The 26,119-nt window shown below is 39.4% G+C and overlaps 1 protein-coding gene across 14 annotated transcripts in view; it reads right to left on the bottom strand.

The window, feature by feature from the left end:
- The window catches only part of FBXW11 (F-box and WD repeat domain containing 11), a 140,048-nt gene that overhangs the window by 33,039 nt on the left and 80,890 nt on the right, over positions 1-26,119 (bottom strand). For 7 of the 14 annotated variants that reach the window (XM_005558522.3, XM_005558519.4, XM_045395051.2 and 4 more), the window contains 4 exons: positions 17,608-17,670; positions 13,882-14,107; positions 3,034-3,220; positions 2,104-2,194 (listed from right to left, as the gene is read on the bottom strand). In XM_005558522.3, coding sequence (XP_005558579.1) covers positions 2,104-2,194; positions 3,034-3,220; positions 13,882-14,107; positions 17,608-17,670 — 567 coding nt within the window. The remainder of the gene's footprint in view (positions 1-2,103; positions 2,195-3,033; positions 3,221-13,881; positions 14,108-17,607; positions 17,671-26,119) is intronic. The other 7 variants (XM_005558523.3, XM_005558520.3, XM_073994724.1 and 4 more) reach the window with 2 other exon arrangements.

The raw sequence follows: 26,119 nt of genomic DNA on the forward strand, positions 1-26,119 counted from the left end.
TCTCTACATATAACTCTCTATATTCTGTTTTACTCTGGACAGAATGAAACACACTCCCAAAACAGGAATAAAAAAATCTATTTTGAGGTGGTAGCAGTGGTCTAATTGTTAAAAACTCGTATTAAGGTAGAAGGGTATACGGTTGATCACAGACTCAATTACCCACTAGCTGTGTGATCCTGACTAAACTGTTTAACCGTTTTAACCTTCTAAGGTTCCCTCAAATTTAAATAAGTACTTGGCCTACCTTTCAGGTTTTGTCCAAAATGTTAAAAGAGAAAATGCATTATAAAGTAGTTAACAAAGTATCTGGCATAAGTAAATGCTATTAGTGGTACATTACTTTTATGATTATTACTAGTAGTGCATATATCAAAGTATAAACATCATCGCTTATATTAAGAGGTCTAGCCCACAAAAATCTGGAGAAGACTTTTGTGGTCAACCAGTGGGTTTTTCCAAACCACACTTTAAGAACCACTGGGTAGACCACCGTGATGTAGAGGTTGTGTCGCACAGGGTTTTCCCATAGAGCTGTTTCCTCTCACACCTGCCTCCCCTCCTACTTTAAAATATCATTTGAGCTTGAAGAAATGATGATGGCAGGTGGTGTCACATAGTGTCATGTCACAGAATACTGATTTCACATTGTCAATTATAAGAGCAGTCATCAGGATTCAATAACATAATCTATGTCGCCACATCTTCAACCTGATCAGAGTTCTTCCAAGGTTCCTGTTCATAATTAACTTTAAACATCATTCTTTTAAACATCATTCTTTCCTTCTTTCCAAAGAATTTTTTTGATAAAATTATTCAAAGAAGTCTGGAGATAACTTTGTAAATAGTTGCCCCTCATCAAAGGAAAACAAAAAACAGAATGTAATGTAGTTTATAAGATGTGTACATAAGAAATGCCTTAGTACAACTACCTAGGGGTAAGCGACAGCCCCATCTCCCCTACGACACACACACATCAACCTAAGATTAAAGTTAACACCATGTCTCAGCCACTAGCCCTGCAGGGGCAACTTACTCTAAGTTTGGAACTGCCAATGGTCAATTAATTCTTAAACTTTATGATTTATCTAGTGAAAGTTTTTATTTAACCTCCTTAAAGGGTTGCTTATAATCGTTTCAGACAGCAGAATATTCAAGACAGTTTGTGTTTTAAATAATGATATTCCAGTCACATTCAGATTTACCATTAATGGAATGATTCCATTATTCACATCTGCCTGGAAGGGGGGAGGGGTCCGAAAAAGCACATGTTTCTCCCTTAATGAATTTTGGCACAATAACTTTTATGTCTATCACCTGGGGGAGAGGATTACTTCACATTTGGGAAACTGAGTATAACTTTATGGGTGATATTGCATCGCCTAGCAAAGGCTAAACTTTTCTGCCAAGGAGGAAACAGTGAAGTAACCAAGACCTGCCAAGAACACATGTGAAAGAGTTAATGAGAAATGCCTGTGCATGTCTTTCCTGGTTCAAGGAAAAAGTCTAAATAGTAAAACTGAACTAATTAGAACACATGAACGATATCAAACATCTCCAGTGTTTCTCATCAAGTTTACAGAGTTTTACTGGTCTGGTGAAGTTACGCTCAAATCCAAAACGGTCCAGGAGCATAATCTGCCCTATAAATCCACCTAACTGTTGCTTAGAATGATATCTGCATCATTTTTATGAAAAACTATGAGTAATGTACAGAGAAAACTTGGAATGTGCCTTCTCCAGTTCTCTAGAGATGGCTCAAAAATGTAAACCGATGCTTACTTTAAAAAATGGGGCCAGGGATTTTGGAAAATTTATCAGATTAGAATAAAAGGATGATTTTAGATTAAGGCTTGAATTAACTGGCAGCCTTGCAGAAGCATTTCATGTCTTAAAAAAGTTAGATATTCTTTGCAAAAGACATTATCTTTTCTGAAGAAGAGCTGCAGATTATATACATCGTGACACATTTACTCCAAAAGCCCAACTTTTAAAAAAAATTATTAGTTCTACGATTTTAGAACAAAAGAACACTCTAAGGGAACATAAAAAGTCGAGAACAAGACACTAAGAGCCCATAAAACAGATAAATCATAAAGTTACCTCTATATCCTGGATAATCTTTGGGTATAATGACCTATAAAATGAATTTGGAGGGCCATCTGTGGGTCTGTTTTTAAACAGGTACTGATCCCTGGCAAATAAAAACAAACAGATGTTACATTTTTGCACATAAAAGGGTGAATTTTATCTAAACATGGTGCTGACAAAGATGTATCTTTCATGTCTTTTAACTTGCATTGAGCTTTAACTGTTCAAAAGCAGGATTTCTGACAAATTTACATGTTAGAGACAAGTTTAGCTCAATTCACAGCTCTCTAACACAATCCTGATCTTCTGTTTTCTGAGTACTAATATATAACAATCTAGCCTTTTATTCCATAGAGTTTAATAAAAAGCGCTACATTGTGAAACATCTAACTTAGCACACATCAAACTTCCTCCCGTAAGGAAAATACAGCTCTGACCCTCACTCATAAGGAAAATACAGCCCTATATGCACCTCTTTCTGTAGCGCTCTCTGTGCTAACTGGGCCATACAGCATAGAGCTAGCTATAAAGCTGCATCAGAGTTGTGAGTTTTCTCTGAAAAATCCTATCACTATTACTTCCTCTACCAGAAGTAATAACAAACAGGAAAGTGGCACTACCTGACTTCCTCTTATTTTTGTCGTATCTATATTTTGGTAATGGTATCATCACCTAAGCAAAACGTGAAGGAAAAAGCATAAACACATAGCTTTGAAAAGCCAAATCCCATTCAAACTATATAATACAGTTCATAAAGGAAATACACATTTCAGAGGGAGAAATTTTAACAGCTTTAACTTTTTCTTTCAACTTTTGATCACTCATTTTCCCCCCTTTTTAAAAATAGGCCAGCACATTTGCAAGTAAAATTGCACTTTTAACTAATCAAGTTGACTCTGTCAATGAAATTTTTTCAAGGGAACAAGCAACCCAAGTACTTACCACCCTCTTCTTTCTGAAAGTCCTTTCCACAGGGGATCAGTGCGCACCATTCGTTCAATCAGCTTCTTCCACAGCATTCCTTCTGAGATCACCCGCTGCCATTCTTTACACACCAGCTCCGCTGCACACAGGGACCTGGCGTCCAGGTACGAAAGGATGTTTTCTGCTATGTGATCTAAGCCTTGCTCTACAAAACAGAAAAGGGAATGAAGGAATGGGAAGAGAGATAGAAAAGAACCAGCCATCATTTCCTTAAAGATAAGAGGAATAAAGAAATCCTGAAATATTTTAGTAATATCAAAAGTTGTACAGATACTCAAATCCATGAGTACATAAACATACACACTTCTTTTTGGTTCTGATTTTTTATGATAAACAATTAACAGCAACTCTTCTCTGTGTGTAAAAGCTGACCTTGGACAGTTCTGTATTTGTCAAATATTATGATAAAAGACTTCATTTTCTTTTATATAACTCTCACAGCCCTCCTGTGGGGCAATGATGCCCCAAATTTTACAGATGAAGTACAGAGAGGTAAAGAACTCAAGATTTTACACTCCAAGACTGGAACTCAGATTTCTTGCTTCAAAGTTTGTGTTCATTCCCATCTTATTCACTGTCTCTCATAACAAATCATATCTCCATTAATCCATACCCGGTGTAAATCCCCGGGAGGTCAGAAGACAAACAAGGTAAAACACCGACTCGTCTTGAAAAACTTACGAAAAGTTAAATGGCAATCCAATAATTAAAGTCGATTGTGCTTAAATGTGTTTCTGTCAATCTTTTCATCTTTTGTGAGTATCCATTTTCTGTTCCTAAACGGATGGGGACAATCTTCAAAAGCAATAACCCCATGTCTACAAATCCCAGAATCTTAGAGGTTATTGGCTTCAACCTCCCACACGATACAAGGATACTCTCAAAGAAAACCACTCCCAGCCTCTGCCTGACATTCACAATGGGAAGATGATCAACATGGCCACCACTGTTGCCACCTGTAAACCCCCATCCTGTGGCAGTAAGCATGTCTTCTGTAGTTGCAAGAAATAAAGCTTATCCCCAAGCTTATTCTGTGCAGGGATGAGAACACAGAACATATCATCAGAAAATTCCCATTTCAAGTCCCAGGTTCACCACTTAAACTAGTTCTATGACATGAAACAAACACTGAAACATCCCTGTGCCTTGACTTTTTGTGCCTTAACATACAAAATGCTAACCACCAGTAACAACTGTCCTTTCTCACACTGTCAGAATCAAATTCAACAGTTTTACAAAAACATTTTATAGACAATAAAGCACTCTACAAGGTTAATATCTGTTCCTTTTCTCAAAATAATTAGAAGTAGTATAATAGCACTAAACTTGGTTGTTGAAAGGCCAGATGTAGGTAAATTATTAAACTTTCAGAGTCTCAGTTTCCTCATCCGTATAAGATTATGATAATAATCTCTACTTGATTCTGAAAATATCAAAATGAGATGATGCACGAAAAATGCTTTACAAACTAAAGTTTCTTCAACTCTAAGAATGACTATTATTATACCGTTGGTTATAATTTCCAGGTCCTTCATATACTAAAATTGTCTTACTCTGGATTAGATCAAAGACCCAAGCTATGATCTAAGAATAAAGACTACACTGGGACCACTGTCCTTTCCTGCGTGTCATTTATATTACAGTTAATGTGATCAAAGGCTGCACTGACTTCCTCTGACAGTCATATCACAGAAGACGCCTAACATGGCAGTACGTTAGAATAAAATCCTAGGCCTCTCCCCCCAAAACACCTATTAAAACAATGTCCCCTAATGCTCTATTTGTACAGTTAGTTGGAAAGGCAGGGGCAGCTTTGTGCAGTTTATATTTATCCTTACTATAATTCACCTTCAAAGCTTTGACCCATCCATTTCAGTCTCTAGAATTCTGATTTTTGTCACATCCAGAAGAGTGGGTATTCCACACCAGACCTGCATGATGGGCTAAAGTACTAAGGCAAACATGTTAAACCGTGTTGGCAAACACGTTAAATGGGTCAGAACCAAGGACAGCACCCATGACACTAGCTATTAGTAGCTATTATTATAATATTTTCCTCCAAGCTAACACTGATGCACTCATCAATATGCCCAGGGCACCCACACTGAGCCATCCGGTCTGCAGTCATCTATATGTGCCACTGCCCAGCCCATATCTCTCTATTCTGTCCTCAGGTATTTGGAAAAACCGGCCTATGATGATACTACCATTTATTTACTTCATTCTTCAGACCTACCTACTAGCCTGGTAACTTTATCCAAAAAGGAAATAAGGTGAGTTTGGTATGGCTGCTTTCATGTACCCGTGCTGGGGTTTACCACATGAAGTTGTATTGAAATTTTTCACTTACATGTTGACACTAGCTGCTTGGTATCCCTTTTAAACATATCTAGTTCACGTTCATTATAGAAAATCTATAAAGTGTAGATGAGCAAAATTTTTTACATCTCTAAACCCCATTTCCCAGAGATGGGAACAACTTTTCACATTCTGTATACATCCTTCTAGGTTTACACAACCATACACAATCTTTTCAGAGGCTGATTAGCCTTTGAAACTCATCTAAGAATTCTGCTAAAGTACAACATCTAATTTCATAGCTAAATCCCCCCAAAACACCTTCTCCAGTTCTTAAAACCAGGAATTCTGTTCATCAGTCATCTCTGGTGCTATCATGTAAGACTACCACGTGCAACTGTACAAGTTGTACAGGGCACAACCGTACCCAATAGTTCTGCATACTGGTTTTCAATTACTTCACAATGTTCTACAACTTGAAAAATCACAACCACAGGTTTTGCCACTATCCAGACATACAATGTATTTAGGCCTATTTGTTTATACGAGCTATGAGATTCCTAAATATCTTCACATCTTTTCAAATACAACTTTGCTAACCTTTCCTTTAAAGCCATTATTCTTGGGTTGGGGGGGTGGAATTAGGTTAATGGGAGTGAAAATACGTTGTTTCTTTCTATTATCACTACACTATCTATTCTAAGCACATTATTCCTTCATTCTTTATAATCTTGCTCCAAATAGTTAATTATTTTGTTTTCAACTCTTTCAATTTACTTCAACATTTTGGCCAATTTTACATTATTTGGGGTTTGGTCCTCTTGGTACCATTCTCAAAGGTTTCACAGGGACTCACTCTACCACCCAAGTTGGAGTACAGTGGCACAATCATGGTTCACTGCCACCTCAAACTCCTGGGTTCAAGCAATCCTCCCACGCCAACCTCCCAAGTAACTAGGACTACAGTCACATACCCCCACACCCAGCTAATTTTTTTAATCATTTGTAGAGATGAGGTCTCACTATGTTGCCCAGGATGGTCTCAAAACTCCTGGGCTCAAGCAATCCTCCTGCCTTGGCCTTCAAAGAGCTGAGATTACAGGCGTGAGCCACTGCACCTGGCCGCCTTTCTTCAATCTTCTATGTTTACTTAAAATCAGGGAAATCCAAGGATAATCACATGGGGTTCTACTTGTGCCTCTCCATCACTAGGATTGACAAATTAATCAGAATTTCAAACTGCAGAATCTGTCAGTCCTCTAAACATTTTCATTCAGTCTCTAGCCGTGGACTAACAGACTTGGCTCTTTCAATCTTTCGAATGCTGGGGTACTTATCTATCTTCCTTTTCCGGTTTCTGCACTTAATATCAGAACACAGCTAATTACAGCATCTCGCTCTGTCACCCAGGCTGAAGTGCAGTGACATGATCATGGCTTATTACAGCCTTGACCATCCAAAATCAAGTGATCCTCCTGCCTCAGCCTCCCTAGTAGCTGGGACTACAAGTGTACATTACCATGCCAGGCAAATTAAAAAAAAAAAAAAAATTTTTTTTTTAGTAGAGACAGGGTCTCACTATGTTGCCCAGGCTAAGAACATGGCCACTTTTAAAGGTTTATATTACTTCACATCATTAACCCCAAATCCTCCTAAATGGTTATAAACACATCTCTAATTAATTCCCCTCTAGAATCCTCTGCTCTCTGAAAGGTGAAACAAACAGCAAGACAAGGATGCATTAGGGGCTGCATGGTGGCTCACACCTGTAATCCCAGAACTTTGGGAGGCCAAGATGGGCAGATCGCTTGAGTCCAGGAGTTTGAGGCTGGTCTGGCCAACAAGGCAAAACTCCATCTCTACTAAATATACAAAGATTAGCTATAGTGGTACACGCCTGTAATCCCAGCTACTTGGGAGGATGAGGTATGAGAATCACTTGAACCTAGGAGATGGAGGTTGCAGTAAGTGGAGATCACGCCACTGCACTCTAGCCTGGGTGACAGTGCAAGACTCTGTCTTTTAAAAACAATATAAAAAATAAAAAGAATGCATTAGGTACTTGCCTTTTCAAACCTCAAAGGCTGCAACATCCCCATCATCTGTGATGGGAAAGCAGCACCCAAACCTTCCACCTATCTGGGGGGTCTATGAGTCTGTGTGGTTGTATCTGACTCAACTCAGGGTTACTGATTTTTAAAACAACAGCAACAAAAAAATATTCCCCCAATCTTCTCCTGACCTACTAAATCAGAACCTCTAGATGGTAAGGCCCAGGAATCTGTTCTTTTTTATTTTTTGAGATGGATTCTCACTCTGTCACCAGGATGCAGTGCAGTGGCGCCATCTCAGCTCACTATAACCTCCACCTCCTGGGTTCAAGCGATTCTCCTGCCTCAGCCTCCCGAGTAGCTGGGACCACAGGCGCACACCACCACACCCACCTAATTTTTGTATTTTTAGTACAGACGGGGTTTCACCATGTTGGCCAGGATGGTCTCGATCTCCTGACCTCATAATCCGCCCAACTCGGCCTCCGGAAGTGCTTGGATTACAGGCATGAGCCACCGTGCCCAGCCAGGAATATGTATTTTTAAGACGTGCCACTAGATAACACTGAAATATTGGGAACTATCAGTTTACAGCAATGATATCCCTTTTAGTCCTCTTTGATTCCCCCATCAATTGCTCACAACTAGGCTATCAATGAGTTTTTACAGAAATAAATCCCTTACTAATACTTATTTCTTCCTCTTTCAAATGCTATCAGTCCAATTAAGCAACATCTGAGTGATATCTATGAGATTTGACCTATTTCCTTTGTCTAATACTTTAAATGCACTTCCTCCCTCTATAAGGCAGCATGTTTTAGTCTTGTGGAAAACACACTGCCTGAAAGTCAGATAAACCAGGTTGAATCTCAGTTCTGTCAACTGCTAGTTGTGTGACCTTAAGCAAATCAGTTTTCCTTTTAGGATCTCAGTCTTCCATAATATCAGAATGATATTAAATGTCTGAAATAAATTACATCATATAATCTTTGCAATAACCTTCTGAGATAGCTACTCTAAATACCCTCATTTTACATGGAGGGAATCTCCCAGTCTTGTTGGGAAAGTTAGTAAGACAGCATATGTAAGGAGATGGGTAAATAAGAAGTTTACTCAAGAAATGTCAGTCTTTGTTCTCCTCTCCCCCAAATCATCTCAATGGATATCAATGGACAAGGCCACTACACAACATTCTTCTTGTTACTTTCTGCATTTTGCATCCCCTCTAGCAAAAAGCTAAGCCCCCTCCCTCTGTTTTTTTGGTATAAGTCTCATGGCCCCTTAAATGTTTTGAGAAGAACAGGAATCAAACAATCTCTGTTCAGGTACCTTAGAGTGGCCACCCTCAGGAGCCATGCAGACCATGTAACTTTCTGGTTTCAAGCCTGTTCAGGACAAAGAGGTTACTGAATAAGGTGGTCCATTTGCCTGAGCTAAAAAGTGCTTTGAGGTATTTAAGCATTTTCTGAAGTACCTATGTCTGGCTCTCATTACTGTCTCTATCATGCTGAGACTCCCCCATCTCCCACCACCACCCCCTTTTCCTAAGGCAACAAGAGGACACATTACAGCTTCAGAAAATTGAGGCCATAACACTTCGCACACAGTGCTGAAGACATGCTGCTGTTGCTAATTACAGGAACCAGATGAAAGTCTGGAAAAACTTCAATAATAAGTTAAAACAATTAAAAGGCACAAATTTCAAAGCTCAATATGTAAATAACACTGTATCAAAATGAAACTCAAATGTCAATTCAATGCCCTTGACTACAACCAGTTTTAACACAGCTGCTTAGATCACACAATTACAGAAACTTTTATTATTTTAGAAATGCATTTCAAAGAGCAGCTGCAAAGAAACTTCCTTTCCCACCCACCCCTGCTATCCCTTCCCCCTCCCAAGTCACAAATCTAGTTGTAAAATCTGAAGTTCTAAACGTTTTAAAAGAAAACAATGCAATTGCTAACAGCAACAGTCCCTCAACGGATGCCTTCCACCTGGAAAACACCAACGTAAGGTTTCAGACAGAAATGAAGTGAAAAGCGGCTCAGCTCACAAAGTCTAACATCTTTTTCCATAAAACACCCAGGAAACAAATCAACAAAGTGACACACACTTTGTCATGTGATGTCAGGATGAATCAATTCGGAAATCAGTGGATTAATTCGGAATAATTAAAATGTCCTAGCAATAAATCTTACTACCTCTGGAGAAGCAGGTGTTTCCTGCCTCTCTGGGCGTTTTTCTAAGCTGCCATCCTCAGAATACCCAATAGATGCCCTGCATACTATAACGTATCATCATTAATCCTCACACAGTACCCATAAAGTATTGCTATTATTCCCACACAGATGAGGAAACTGAGGCTCCAAAAAGTGGGACCACACAGCTGTAGAGTGTAAGGGATAGGATTCAAACCAAGGGCCTGTGTGACTCCAGCACCCATACTTTCTCCTGTCACGCTGCTCTGGCCGTGTACCCAACCTAAAGCTTTATCTATGCTCTGGTTCTTCCACATCTCCTAGGACCTTTCATCTAATCTCTGTCACATTTATGGTCCACAATATGGCCCATCATCCTTTCTTGGGGATAAGACAATTGAATAAACCAGGGCCAGAAAGCCAAGTGTTTCAAAACTCTTAATTGCTTAGACACCTCAACAAACAGATCACCAATGCTTATCATCCTTTTTGAAATACAATCTGTCTCTACTTTACATGGTATGAATTTTCCCATTAACAACAGTTCTTTACAAACCGCAAACTCAGCATGCAGAAATTGACATTGCAGACTAAACATTTACTATGATTTTTAGAAAGGCATATCATAATTATCACTTTTTCCACTGAGCCAAAAGGAGCCAGAGACCACAAACATTTTCCATTTTCCCTATACTGACAGGTATGATATTCACAACAAGCATTTAAAAGCTAAAATTATAGATAATTTTTATAGAATTAATGGTTTTCACAATCAAATGAAGTCGTAAGTTGACTGTCAATTTCAATAGTGTAAAAACTCAAACTCAAGATGATGTACAGTAATAATGAAACACCAAACTAGTATAATGATTCGTAAGTTGCTCCACACATTATTAAATCTAAGTATGAACATGGACATGGACCTGTTTCTCCTGTGATGCTCTTAAGGCAGAGTCTGTGTTAAGGAACTAATGCCATGTTTAATCTAGGTCTACTAGATACTAACTAACACAATCAACTTGGCCAGCTTGTCCTCAGCTATTAGATTCATATGTATGATATATACTGACATATGTATATATGTTCAGATCAAGTCCTGTTAAAACAAATAGCATTTTAACTAAAGTATTTCCATGTCCCAGCCAATGGTCCATTCACTTCATGTAATATTCAATACCACAAAATTCCACTTTAACAGAGATATGGACAATGCCTTAACATTCACTGTAATGAAAACTGAATTGTATGCAATTATACTAACCATATTTATATACATAACACATGTTCATCTGTTCTGCTTCTTCTCCAAGGCTGTATACTCCCTAAGAGATGGGGTTGCCTCTGAACTATACTCTGAAAATCAAGAGAACTTCAACAGTGCCACCTTGTGGCTCCTCTGCAAATATAAGGTGAGTTCTCTGGCACTCAAAAACACTTCAGAAGCAAATTATAGGGAAGAAAACAAAACCAAAACGGTGGAAAACAAAACAATAAATTGAATTGCTTGACAAAAATGAGTATCCTCCATTCTGTAGGATAGTATCCATTCTGTAGGATACTCTTAAGGCAGATGTATATCATTATACATTTGACCAAACCCACAAAATGAATAACAGCAAGAGTAAACCCTAACAAAACCTATGACTTTGGGGTAATAACGATGTGTCAGCGCAGGTTCATCATTTAAAATCACTTATGAGGGATAAATACAATCACCAACCTAAAAAACGACTCTGTCTTTTCTTGGTGTGAGATGCAGCCTGATTCCACAGATTTCTGAGTTTGAGTTCTGTACATATAGAGAAGCTGCATCATGTGTACATGCCTCATCTTACTTCCATTCACCTGTAATTCTCTCTCATACAATCAAAAGCATGTCTCCCTCTCCACCCTGGATCCCTCCCTCATAATTAAAAGTGAGAATTATTGAATTGAGTTGTAATCCTTACATTCAGTACATGGGGCCAATTTAAGGAATTTTCCTTAGCCTTTGTACTAATTTTTGAACCAACCCCTATAATCATTCACACCACCACCACTATAATCAAGATGTGTGACTCTGGGCATCTCACCCAATTAATTTCTCTTTGGCTTCCTAATCTACACAATGAAAAACAGGACTCAGTGATGGCTAAGATCCCCTTAAGCAATTAAATAGTATGATTCTAGAAACAAAGGATTCATGTTTTGCTTTTCTAGAGATTCTAATGGAAGAAATGAGCAAGTCATGCTACATTTCAGCATAAAAAGAACAGCAGTGTCAAATTTTTCTAAGCTAACTCTCAAATATCCTTAAAACTCCCACTGCAGAAGGTAAACTTACAAGTTTCGGGAGAGAGATTAGAAATCAGAAGCTGGTTTGTCAACGTGCAGCCCCAGGTTTCCGTTTTCTGTGGAAGGACTTAGAACACGGAGTCCTGATATTCTGTAAATCACAGATAGGCTAAGGGAGGAGCTACTCTTTAAGAAGCTATCCTGTAGCTCTGACAAGGGCTAGGGTTGTGGCAGTGGTACTGGCTCATCCCTGGCTACTTCTAGGCTTATTTTGACGTGGCAATTTTAACCATACATTACACTGGCCACATCGGAGGAAAACATTCTGGCCAGCATTCTCTACAGGAGTGAAATCTCTATATCTTACCTAGCCAAATTTAAATTGAGAATTTTTTAAAAAACAATATAGAAACAGAAAAAAATTCATGATTAATCATATTCAAAGGGAAGTTCGGCACAGTGGTGCATGCCTGCTGTACCAGCTACTCAGGAGGCTGAGGCAGGAGGATCACCAGTTCGGCACAGTGCTGCATGCCTACAGTACCAGCTACTCAGGAGGCTGAGGCAGGAGGATCACGAGTTCGGCACAGTGCTGCATGCCTGCAGTACCAGCTACTCAGGAGGCTGAGGCAGGAGGATCACTTGAGCCTAGGAGCTCCAGGCCAGCCTGGCCCACATAGCAAGGTGCCACTTCGTTGAGAAAAATAAAAAGGTGGTACAGAATACAGCAAATTTTAAATTATTTTTTAAAAATCAAAGGGAAATAAATAGGTGGAGCACAGTGAAACCATTCTGTAGGATAGTATCCATTCTGTAGGATACTCTTAAGGCAGATGTGTATCATTATACATTTGACCAAACCCACAAAATGAATAACAGCAAAAGTAAACCCTAACGTAACCTATGACTTTGGGGTAATAACGATGTGTCAGCGCAGGTTCATGAATTGTAACAAATGTGCTGCTGTGCTGTGCAATGCCCATAGTGGGGCAGGCTGAGGGAATGGGTATGTGAATACGGGAATTCTCTGCATTCTCCCTGCAATTTTGCTCTGAACCTCAACCTGCTCTAAAAATATAAAGTCTACTTTTAAAAATCAAAGTAAATTTAACCAGGTGTGTGTGTGTGTGTGTGTGTGTGTGTGTGTGTGTGTGTGTACACACCTATGCGTGTATGAGACATATATGGGAAGACAGTAGTGAGGGAGAGGATGCAGAAACAGGTTTTGAGAAATATAATAAAGACATGCTACCAGTTTTCCCAATATATTTTTGCCATTCCTTAAGTGCCACTTCAGATACAAATGAATGTCCTAAACTTTGGGACACTTCCCAAACATACAAACTATGTTTGAAGAGAAGAGCACCATGTTTTTTAAAATTACCTACAAAGGCAAAGTGCAGACTCTAAACGACATCAAAATAAAAAGCATATCATTAACTCATTCAACAAACCGAATGAAGCAACAGGGTGAACCAATAATGAACACTTTTTTTTTTTGAGACAGAGCCTCACACTTGTCACCTAGGCTGGAGTGCGGCGGCGCAATCTTGGCTCACTGCAACCTCCACCTCCCGGGTTCAAGCTATCCTCCTGCCTCACCCTCCTGAGTAGCTGGGATTACAGGCATCCGCCCACCCCTGGCTAATTTTTGTACTTTTAGTAGAGATGGGGTTTCACCATGTTGGCCAGGCTCGAACTTCTGACCCCAGGTGATCCACCCGCCTTGGCCTCCCAAAGTGCTGGGATTACAGGCATGAGCCACCATGCCCAGCCAATAATGAACACTGTTAAAGATACTGCCTATATTTCCTAGATAGATACTAAATTATAATTCCTCAAGTTCCATATATTAAAGTACGTGTCCCAAAGAAATGCTGCCTCACACAGTACTCATTCAATCATTTCATAAATATCCACCTAGATCCTTGGGCCGGGCATTCTTCGATCGCTCAGCTTTTGAAAAGACAAGTACAGTTACCTGGTAAAGCGGTAATAAAGTCCCGCTGCAACATGGGCTTCAGGTAAGAGTTAATATGTCCATGCTGATAATGACACATTCGTGAAATAAGATGTTCCACAAATTCCACTTGATCTGATTCAGACCACTGGTCAAAATATTTAATACACAAGTCTTTTTCTTTTTGATAGTTTCCTTCTGATGGCCTCTTTCTGGAGACGATCACAGATGATGTTCCATTACTTATCTATTTTAGAAAAACAAAAAAATAATTAGTTTAACAAGGAAAGAAACCTAATTAATATTTCATGGAAATATTTTTCACCCTGTGTATTTAATCTTAAAATGACACTTTTACCCTAAAGCCAAACTCATTCCATCATTAATTCATTCAGGAATTTAAAATGTATTCGGGGTCTGTGTCCTCAAATTAGTCACTACAGGAAATGCCAAAGTGATAGCTATTTCTAAAAGGCACCTTAAATCATCATTTTCGAACGCTTATTACAAAATGATGCTCCAAAGATATATACTGGGTATCTCTCTATACACAGGATATATAGGAATTATCGTCTCCAAAGATAACTGTTGCTGGAGATAACCATCGTAGAGAAACTGCTCAACTTGGCAAAGTGGCAACTGATTATTAACAGTTTGTTTTACTTCCTCAAAGTTGAAAGTTAATGCTACACACATCTATGCTAATGGTTCTCAAACTTGAACTAGCATCAGAATAACAAGAGGGGTTGTTAAACACACAGACCGCTGGGTCCCACCCTAGAGGTCTGGAGTGGAGCCCAAAAATTTGTATTTCTAACAAGTTTCCCAGCAATGCTGATGCCACTGGTCCAGAGACTACACTTTAGGTACCACATGTTGAGGACCACAGGTCTATATAACAAAGACAAGCTGTGCTGTGTTGAAACCTGAAAGCAATTCAATCCAAAAAGCTTCATTTTACCCAACAGTTTCAATCTCTTCCATACGGTTTTGCCAGGGCTACTAATCTGGCAAAACTTTTTAGACTTTCCCATCCTTCTTTAGATTACCTTCCAAGAAAGTGACCCAAGGTAAATAAACCATGTGTACCTGAAAAATTCTACATCTTACATAGGTGGTTTATGGACAACTCACAGACTCTTATACTAACAATGCATTTCTCATCCAATCTTCCTACAAGTCCTTACATAGAATCAGTATATGTTTTAAAACTGAAACTACATACACTGCATCTGGACAGTAACATTAAAAATAATCTCAATCACTAGACTCAAACCACAACTACTATGAGGCGCAGTAACCTCCCTGTCTAAACAAAATAACCTCAATACTTTTGTCAAACATTTGTCAAACCATTTGTCGATCACTCCTCTGATAGCCTCCTCATACATAATACCAGAAAAAATAACACAAAAGATAATTCTAAGAACTGAAGAGCTGAATTACAAACACCTATTAATTCCATTAGGAACTTATCTCAGGAGTCTTACATGGAATGAACCAAGAGCTTTTCCTATCAGTATGTCCCCTAACTTAAAGTGGACTAAACCCATCCCAGAGAAGACATCCTTTGTAAATATCCAAAGGAGTCTTCAGTCTTCCTTGACAAAAAATCTTATAAATTTCATGTCTGAAGTTCTCATGTCCATATTTAGAGGTATAAGATGGAAAGGCATCTATCTTCCACTCAGTTTATCTTACGGCCCCATTGTCTAAGAATGTTTCTTCCTTTGTATCTTGGGTGAGGAAAAGCTCACTGACACCAGATACCACTAGGGGGAAGCACTGAACAAGGATTTTGAAACTGCTTATACTAAGACATTTGTGTCTCAACAGATCCAAAAAATAAAGAGTTCAAAACAGAGATGAAAAGTCTTTGCTGTGATGAATATTGGCAAGAATAAGGGGCATCTAAGTTGCTTTAAGCATAAGGATGTCCACAATATAATAAAGAAAAGTTAGAAATAACTGCCCAATTACAAGCAACTGTTTAAAACAAATTCTAACACATCACCATTAAGAGCTATAATGTAAGCCACTAAAATTAGCATATAAAGTAAGATTTTGGCCAGGCATGGCTCACGTCTGTAATCCCAGCACTTTGGGAGGCCAAGTTAGCTGGATCACTTTAAGGCCAGGAGTTCAAGACGAGCCTGGCCAATATGGTGAAATCCTGTCTCTACTAAAAATACAAAAAGAATTAGCCAGGCATGGTGGCAGATGCCTGTAACCTCAGCTACTCAGGAGGCTGAGGAAGGAGAAATGCTTGAACCTGGGAGGCGGAGGGTGTAGTGAGCTGAGATCATGCCACTGCACTCCAGCCTGGGGTGTAGAGCAAGACTCCATCAGGAAAAAAAAAAGGGGGGGTAATATTTTTATAACAACAGAACATGCTTATGAAATAATATTAAGAAACAAAAGGCAAGATCCAGGATTTTACAAAACATTATGATCACAGTAATTCATGACAAGGAGAACATACCATGACAGCGTAAATGGTATACATCAAAATCTCAAAAGTGCCTTAAGAAAGAAAACTGCGTGTGTTTACCTTCCCCCTTTATTTCTATATTTTATTCCAAATAACTTGCCAAAATGATGATTCATAACAGGTTAAATATAATGATAACAACTTACACTTGTGTACTGCTTTATAATTTACAAAGTACTTTCACAGCCATTAATTCATTTGATAAGCAAAAGTGTTATTTTATTTACAGACAAGTTCCTAATCATCTAGCCTCCCTAGAGTGTTTGTATAATTATTAACTAGTTGACTGGAAGATAGATGAAAGAAAAACTAAAGCTAAAGTGTGAAGAACCACTGCCAATTGAAAAATCATAGTAAACGAAGAGCATCCGCTGCAAAATAATAAACGTGAAGGAGGGTACAAAACTCAGTCTGTACACAATGTAAGAAGAAAATAATGGTATGTGCACTATTCTATAGCACATTTTCAATATGCTATTTCCAACCACGTGCTCAGCCCAGCAAGCTCTTCCTAGTGTTGTTTTTCTTTGCTTCATTTCCTCTTAAATGTGTTGGGTGCACTTTGTTCCTGCTAACTAATCTATCTTTTTAGTTTCAAATCAAATGAACCCAGAGAATTCATTTTTATATTAGTCTCTTCAGATTTAGATTTGTTTTGCTTTTAAATCCTGTCTTCATGAAGGGGAAAGCCATGTGTACCAGCATGGTTGATAAAACACCAAATCATGAAACTCTGCTTGCTCCCCAAACCCCCAACCACACATAACACACACACACACACACACACACAACCTGGGGAATTGGGAAGAAAACTGGCAAACCTTTAAACAGAGCCAAGGGAGAAGGAGATGAGCTTAAAAGGAAAAGGCAAACCAATGGAAATGGGAGAGAAGACTAAAGGTTGAGAGCAAAAGGAGAAAAGGCCATCCATGTATATACTGGCGTGTGGCATGGTGCAATTCTGGTGACAAAGGATGCCATCACTATCCATCTTTGGCTTAGGCAGAGGCCACAGACAGAACATTTTAGGCTACAGCCACTTCAGATCTTTGTGGAAACTCCAAAATTATTTAGCATATTTGTAATGACAATTCCCTATGGAAGGAAGATAAATTAGGGTGGATTCTGAAACTAGCAAAACTGCACAAAAGAAAACAAAAATGCTTGGCTCTTGATTCCACTGAGGACATTAACTGAGGGAGCATCCTATCTATAGTAAGTCAGTTGCTGTCTAATCTGTGCGCCGTCATTCCTACCTGCCAAAGAGTATTTTTCTTTGGGGACTCATCTTCATTTTGATCTTCCATAACTGAAGTGTTCTAAGGGGGGAAAAACAGGTTATTTGAATTATACCAAGTTTTGCAAATCCTAAATAACTACAAGAAATAATTTTGCAAACCCAAGCTAGAGTGTACCAATACAAACCCAAGAACTATTTGGCTCTGTGGCTAACACATGCCATTTTGGGTCAAGGGAGATGTGCTCATCTTTCATAAATCAATCAAGTTAGTGGTTAGACAAAAGCAAGCATAAAGTCATTATTTACAAAGGTTGGGTGTGCTTAGAAAAAAGGCTAAATTGTGGGAGTGAGGGTGAAGCTCAACCTCAGTCATCACTGTTTTTGCACTTGTGGCAAGAAATTCCAAAGACCCATGAAGTTTCCGATGATTGCACAAAACATTTACTAGAAGGTCTGCTATTCAGTAATGCACCCCAGGGAATCCGCAATTAGAAGTAGCAAAGCCTTGGAAGCCCCCCTGCCTTCGTCCTTCCTCCCCTGATAGCCTTGTTTTTCTGGAATGGCTTTGCAATCTCCCCTAGCAAGCACGGTGGGTGCCCCAACCTTCTCCCTGAAGAGGAGGATGCTGTTAGCCAGTAACAATCTGGCTTGCCTTGGGAATGCATTAGCTTTTGATTTTTGTGTTTACTGCACAAAGAGGTACTGTGTAATTATTCTTTCTGGTGACCCAGTCGCTCAATAGATGCCCATTAACTAGAGATTATACATGATTGGATTTTCCCTTTTGAAGCTCCCACCTAATGGCTAAATGGAAACTTAATGAGAAGGGGAAGTGGGCTAGTTGTGCTCTGAAAAGACAACTCATTTATGGATAGCAGTCTCTCTAAGATTACTTCCAAAACCTAAAATTATAATATTGGGGCATAAAATTTAAACAACATTTGTCTCATAGTATTATTCAAAAGGTTATTACAGATCTATTTAAGTTATCAGTGTTTACGAGATCCTGTTTGCTGTCTTTAGGGAATAAGCCTGTCTCAAATTTTCCCTATTTTTCCTTTATGTTCTTCAAGTCCTAAAATGTTTGTACTATTTATACAGTATTTCCAAACAATCCATTTGAAAATACCAATGTAGGTAATGACATAAGAATCACCACTGAACACTAGCCACTCTACAGGTCACAAAACTGGCTCTGAGCAGGGATGCAGTATGAGAGAGTAGGAAAGTCAAAGGCTTTGAAGTCAAAGAGAAGTTGGATTCCTGATTTGGTCACTCACTCAATGTGTGTGTGTGAGCTTGAGCAAGATCTTTTACCCTGGGAACAAATACAAACACACAGAGTTGTTGTGGGGATGGAGACTACCCTACACACTGCTTAATGCATAATGGGTATTCCAAGAAACATTACTTCACTCTCCGATTTGAAGATGCTACTTTTCCCCTGTGTTATCTTCTTATGCTTTTCTAATTTCAGAGATTTTGACAGGATGGCTCCGGATGGCTGCCTATGGGGAAAACTTGGCTTTCTCAGTAAAATCTTATAAACCCCATAGCACCAAGGTCCACAATGAGGGAGAGGGACAGGAGGGTGGGGCTCTATCTAAAAAATCAACCATGAGGTAGAGAGGAACTCAGTGTGTCCAAGAGTCCAAAACAGGACTGGAGTGGTGAAAGCAATAAGTAATCCCGAATGGGATGAAGAACAAGGAAACAAAGGTACTATTTATGAAGGTCTCTCCATGTAATCTTTTTACTGCTATCTTGAAGGGACCTAAGGGTTACTAAAGCGAGCAGGTTTCCTCAGGGGAATAAAGAAAGGGGGAGCAGTGACTCAGTACAGCATCCCCTGAGTTTGGTAGTTACAAAGCCGTCTTGCAAGGCCACAATGTCTGGGTTCTAAGAGTGGTAAGGACAACGAATGGCTGGAAACATGAAAGGTGGAGCATGGAAAGGAATGAGGAATTAAGTGGAAGAGAGATGGGAAGTCAGTCCCCACCCCATGTCTCCAGGTACTGCCAAGCCTCCTAACTACTCAGGAGGCTAAGGTGAGAGGATCTCAGAAGTCTGAGGCTTCAATAAGCTAAGATCATGCCAATGCACTCCAGCCCAGGCAACAGAGCAAACTTCATCTTTATAAAAAAGCAATAATAATAATAAACAAAATAAAAAATAACTGAAAATATATATGGTGTGTTTTTTTAATATGATAAACAGGTTAGCAAAAGTAACTTTCCTTTTTATCTGTGGATTTTCACGAACATGGCAACCCCAATGCAAAAAGTCTTCACCCTGTCAAACGAATGCATTCTAGGTAGCCCAGATGTAAATTACATATCTGAAACTGAATTCTATATAAAACCAAACAAAACCTGAGAAAGTGTACCCCACTGCATCATCATTCCAAAACAAACAAACAAAAAATCACACAATAGTGTGACTTGAAAACTTGTCAAGATGTTTTCATCAACTGGGTAATTTAGTACAGCAATACCACATTTGCTATGGAATCTCAGCTACCACCTAGAATTCATTCTTTCTTCATAGCATTTCAATAATTCTAGAATCTCTTCTGCACATTCCCCTTTCTCTCTTGCATACCAATCAATGGAAGTGGTAGGCTGGTTCCAATGACCTAGCCTTCATTTTCATTTAGTTTGTGTATAGGTACAACAGGCTCTTAGCAGTGATATATGTTTGCCAGTAGGGGCCATGAACACACACAGAATATATTTCAACTGGAAAATTCCGTACTTTGAGAATTATATGAGGAATCCATTTCCTGCTTTAAAAATGCTGCAAATTCTGCATTAAGTAACTAACAGTTAAGAGTCATATAGCTAGTAAATGAGAGACACAGGATTCAGACCTAAGCCTGTTCTACTCAGAAATCAATGTACTTTCCCACACAGAAAAAAATGTATCTTAGGTGTTTTCCAACTGCTGGTTTTGGCCCATGAAATCAATTTAATAGACTGCAACCAGAATGTTTTAATAAAACAAAGCTGAACTGAGGAGACCCCCTACACACAAAGGTAAGCATAATAACAAATTCGTACAAAAAAGGCTAAAAGAAATGAGCAAAAACATAGCAAAAAAATTCAAATTAAAAGGACAGCAAGGGTTTTTATTGCAAGGAGAGCAATATTTACGTTTTAAATCTCTGAAAAGCAAAATTCAAAAAGAAGAGTGCGTCTTAAGAGTCAGGGTTCCATTTTGTTACCCAGGCTGAAGTACAGAGGCATGATCATAGCTCACTACAATCTCGAACTCCCGGGCTCAAGCAATCCTCACAACTCAGCCTCCTGAGTAGCTAGGACTACAGGCTCACACCACAACACCCAACTAATTTTTAAAAATTTTTTAGAGACACGGTCTTGCTATGTTGCCCAAGCTGATCTCAAACTCCCAGGCTCAAGTGATCCTCCTGTCTCAGCTTCCCAAGTCACTGGGATTACAGGTAAGTCACCACACCAAGCAACAGTACATAAAGGAGAAAAGTTGGAAATTTTATTTTTTAAATACCTTTCCAGCTTTGACAGATGAAGGAGACCAAAAAGAAAGAAACAAACAAACAAGGGAGGGAGGGAGGGAAGGAGGGACGGGCTTGATTTACTAGATATATCTCAAACTTTCTATCCAGTAAGAGATTACATATTATTCTCAATTTTCCATGGACCTTTTTGTAAAAACTGATATAGGTCACAGAAAAAAAATCCCAAATATAGTTAGAAATCAGGAAGAGATTATTACATATTTAAGATTACACCAAGTAGAAAAATCTAAACATATTCCGCCAATTACTACTCACTGTAAATTCCAAAGATAAATACATAGAACAATGACTGGCAAAGGCAAACCAAATACCTTTTCATTGTTCTTGTTACCTATACCTGGGCCCCTAAAACCTAAATCTTGCCAACACATTGCTGGGAATTAAAATCACTAGAAAGCCAGAAGCATTCATTTTGAAAAAGTTTGTCTAAAATAGCAGTTCCTATCTCTCAAACAAACATAGCAATTCAGAAGGAAGAAGGCCATATGTGCATATACATTAACGCAATCATCACCAAACAGCTTGACTGGAAATCTCCTCCCTCTGGACAAACGCTAAAATATAGGAATATATCAGTTATTTTCTTTCTGCCAACTGATAAAAATGTAAACCACTAATAAATTCTAAATCAGCTATGTATGAATTTGTTATTAAATGGGAGTTTGGTTGAAATTTCTGTTATATGAAATTTCTGTTATATTATTATAGCACAGTAAGGTCTCTTCTAATTAATCTATCCACTCAAATTTCTAACAAGTATTTCATTGTTGACATTACATGACAAGAACGGATACTAAAAAAATCTGAAAGAATGAATGTAGAAGAATGTTTTTCTTCCTTTTTGTCATCACCAATCGTGTGTGTGCATGTGCGTGTGTGCGCGCGTGTGTGTGTGTGAGAGAGACAGTCTCACTCTGTTGCCCAGGCTGGAATGCAGCAGCACAATCCCGGCTCACTGCAACCTCTGCCTCCATGGGTCAAGCAATACTCATGCCTCAGCCTCCCAAGTAGCTGGGACTACAGGCATGCACCACCATGCCCGGCTAATTTTGTATTTTTAGTAGAAATGGGGTTTTGTCATGTTAGCCAGGCTGGTCCCGAACTCCTGGCCTCAAATGATCTGCCCGCCTCAGCCTCCCAAAGTGCTGGGATTACAGGCTGAGTCACCACACCCAGACTGGATAACAAAGCTTTTAACCAATTTTTAGTTAGACTTTTTCTTACTGATTTCTAGAAATTCTATGTATATTCTAGAATGAACTCTTTCTCAAATACATTATTACAAAGGTCTTCTCCCAATCTGTGGCTTAACTTTTCATTCTCTTAATGGTGTCTTTTGATAAACAGAAGTAATAAATTTTAAAGAAGTTTAATTTGTCAATTGCTTCCTTTATTATTTATGCTTTCTGTCATCTTACTCAAGAAATCTTTTTTCTCCTAACGTCATAAAGATATTCTTCCACACCTAGAGGTTTTATTTTACTTTGTACATTTTCATTTAAAATTCATCTTTACTGATTTTTAAGTAAAGCAGAAATTAAGATTCTTATTTTTAAATTTTAAGTCCATGTTTTTCCAATTGGAGATTACAATCCATTATAGTTTAAAATATCAACTTAAGAGATAACCAGTATTTTAAAAAAAAACTGAAATAGAATAGAGCACATATAATATCCTCTACTTCATTAATTCTAAGACATGTTTTTTTCACATTTTAACATTTCTGAAATAGAGATGTTTCTTATAATCAATCTTACAATTAAAAATGGCGGCAATTTTCCTGAATATATAGACATAACACATACACACGTGACAGCAGCAGGAGACAGACAAAATCCTAGGGAGACGGGGCGGGTCCGTGGTGAAACCCTACCTTTTTTTTTTTTTTTTTTTGAGACAGAGCCTTGCTCCGTCGCCCAGGCTGGAGTGTTGTGGCGTGATCTTGGCTCACTGCAACCTCTGCCTCCCGGGTTCAAGCAATTCCTACCTCAGCCTCCCGAGTAGCTGGGATTACAGACGCCCACCACACCATGCCCAACTAATTTTTGTATTTTTAGTAGAGATGGAGTTTCACCATGTTGGCCAGGCTGGTCTTGAACTCCTGACCTCGTGATCCGCCCTCCTCTGCCTCCAAAGTGCTGGGATTACAGGAACGAGCCACTGCACCCGGCCAAAACCCCACCTTCAAGCTAAAAACAGCCTGAAGCCTGAAGACAAGGCTGCTGGTTATGGATGAAGCCCACGACCCAGAGTGAGAATTTCTATTCCTGTTTGCCAGCTCTTTCCCAATTGGTTGTTTCTGGATAATGCTTTTTAATCAAACGTTGCCTTTTCCAATGCTACCTACTGCCCGCACCTCTCCCATTCTGTGACTATTAAAAACCCTGAACTCAGCCACACTGGGGGACTACCCGACTTCGGGTAGTGGACTGCCCATTTTGAGTGCCCTCTCTGCTGAGAACTGCTTCGTCGCTCAATAAAACTTTCCGCCCTGCTCACCCTCCGATTGTGAGCATAACCTCATTCTTCTTGGATGCGGGACAAGAACTCAGGATCTTCCGAACATGAGTAGGAAAAACGCGTAATACTGTAGCCCTCTGCCCTCTGCCGGTGCCAGGCAGCAGCCCCGCATGACAGGAAGCAGCCACGGGGCCAGGCCAGCCCAGGAGCCACAGGCCAGAGCAGGACGACAGGATTAAATAAGCTGTAACACAAATGGGCTGAAACATGTCCCATCCCCCACCCCCGCTGGTTGGTAGTGCTGCAGGAAGGAGAGAAGAGCTACAATCCTTCTGGGGCCCCAGACCTCGCCGCTCCCTGGGCCAGAGTTGTGACATGCTGTAATACCTCCTTTGGGGTCACGTAGTTGCTGGTGTCTCCAAAATTTTCAAGTGCCACCACATTCCCCCTTGTCTAGAGGCCAGTGCCCAAGGCAGAAGCAGGTTGCAGCACACCTGGCCCCGGCACAGACTGAGCACAGGATCAGCGCCAGGGCGCCAAGAGCAGCCCACCTGCCAAGTGGGCAGGGTACCTCCAACAGCAAGCCCGGGGCAGAGCGGGGCCCGGGCAGGTGCACTGCCAGCTGCAAAGGTCTCCAGCTGGCGAAGCAGCACTGAAAAAATCCTGTATCACATGCATATATGCATATACATAAAAATTACCACACACACACTAGGTATAAATATAAATTTCATTTCTTACTTTGAAAACCCCTGGAAACCCTGGTAAAGGTTAGTAGAGTATAATAAATCCCATGCTGCAAAAGCTACTAGCTTTTCAGTTTGCTTTCAATTCTAATTTCATCAAAAGATACTTTCACATCTCTCTAATATCTGCCATTACCTGTTTTTAACAAAAAGAGCGGGCTTACTGTTCAATTTTCTGTAAAAAACAAACAAAAAAACAATATCTGGCTAAAATGTCATATGGGTTTTTGGTTTGTCGTTTTGTTTTGTTTTTTTGAGACAGTCTTGTCACTTAGGCTATAGTGCAGTGGCACGATCACGGTTTACTACAGCCTCGGTCTCCTGAGCTCAAGCAATCTTCCAGCCTTAGCCTCCCAAGTAGCTGGGACCACAGGTGCATGCACTGTGCCTGGCTAATTGTTTTGTTTTTCTTTTATGGAGACAAGATCTCAGTATGTTGCCCACGTTGGGGTTTTTAATGGTATTTACTTTTACACTAATCTATGCCAGTAAGCACCACTGATTTTCCAGTCAAGTAGTGATTACAGTTCCCTCTTCTGATTTACTTAAAAAACAGATTTTTACAACATGGTCAGAACGGAAAATAACAAATGGTATGCAGACATGTCAAAATTTGTGAGGCTTGTACTCAACTGCCCAAAGTCAGGGAAACACTATTTTAGAAGAACAATGATAGGGGAAAAGGTTTAAACTATTTCAAGTGGGAAAAAAGCAAGTCAAAATATATCCGTACAATCTCATCTTTACAAATAAAATTTATTTTATTATTTTTTTACAAAAGCAACTATGTGCTTACAATATTATCTCTGTAATTTTTATTTGATTTTTGCTTACTTATCCTACCTAAATTTTCCTTAAAGTAGACATATATCTTTTTAAGAGCAAGAAAAAGTGATTTTTGAAGTTAAACTTTAAAAATTAGGTAAAAGATTCACACCAAGACCCCAGATATATATGCTGTGGTCTGGGGAAACAAACTCTTACTGAAAGGCCCAGCAGTGCTGCATTCCACTTGACCTCTCTGTGCCTACATCCTCATCCATAAAACTAAGGTGAAAACAGGGCCTCCCTGGCAGAGTGAGTGAGAAAATTTTAAGAGATAATCCTGGCACGCAAGCAGGGCTCTGACACAGTTTGGATCTGTGTCCCCACCCCAACCTCTTGTCAAACTGTAATCCCCAATGTTGAAGGTGAGGCCTGGTGGGAGATGATTGAATCATGGGAGCGGTTTCTCATGGTTTAACACTATCCCCCTTGGTGCTGTCATGGCATGAGTGAGTGAGTTCTCATGAGATCTGATTGCTTAAAAGTAGCACCTCACCACTCTCTCTCTTCCTCCTGCTCTGGCCACATGAAGTGCCCACTTCCCCTTCACCTTCTGCCATAACTGAAACCAAGCAGACGCCGCCATGCTTCCTATATAGCCTGCAGAACCATGAGCCAGTTAAACGTCTAAACGTCTTTTCCTTAGAAATTACCCAGTCTCACGTATTTCTTTATAGCAGTGTCAGAACAGACTAACAGAGGCTCCTTTAGTCAAATTTAACCTCCACAGGGCAGAGATATTTGGTTGTTTTTATTCAGTCTGTATCCTTAGCACTTAGAATAATTCCCAGTATGCTACCTAAGTACAGAAGTATAATAAATATTTACTGATAAGCATTAGCTACAGTTACCAAAATCTTCCTATTACTTAACATAGTGAAAAAGCGGTAATTTGGTTTCTGCTTACTCCTTTCCCACATTTTCCAAAACTGTCTACAACG

The sequence above is a fragment of the Macaca fascicularis genome, chromosome 6 (genome assembly GCF_037993035.2).
Source record: "Macaca fascicularis isolate 582-1 chromosome 6, T2T-MFA8v1.1".
Classification (NCBI taxonomy): domain Eukaryota; kingdom Metazoa; phylum Chordata; class Mammalia; order Primates; family Cercopithecidae; genus Macaca; species Macaca fascicularis.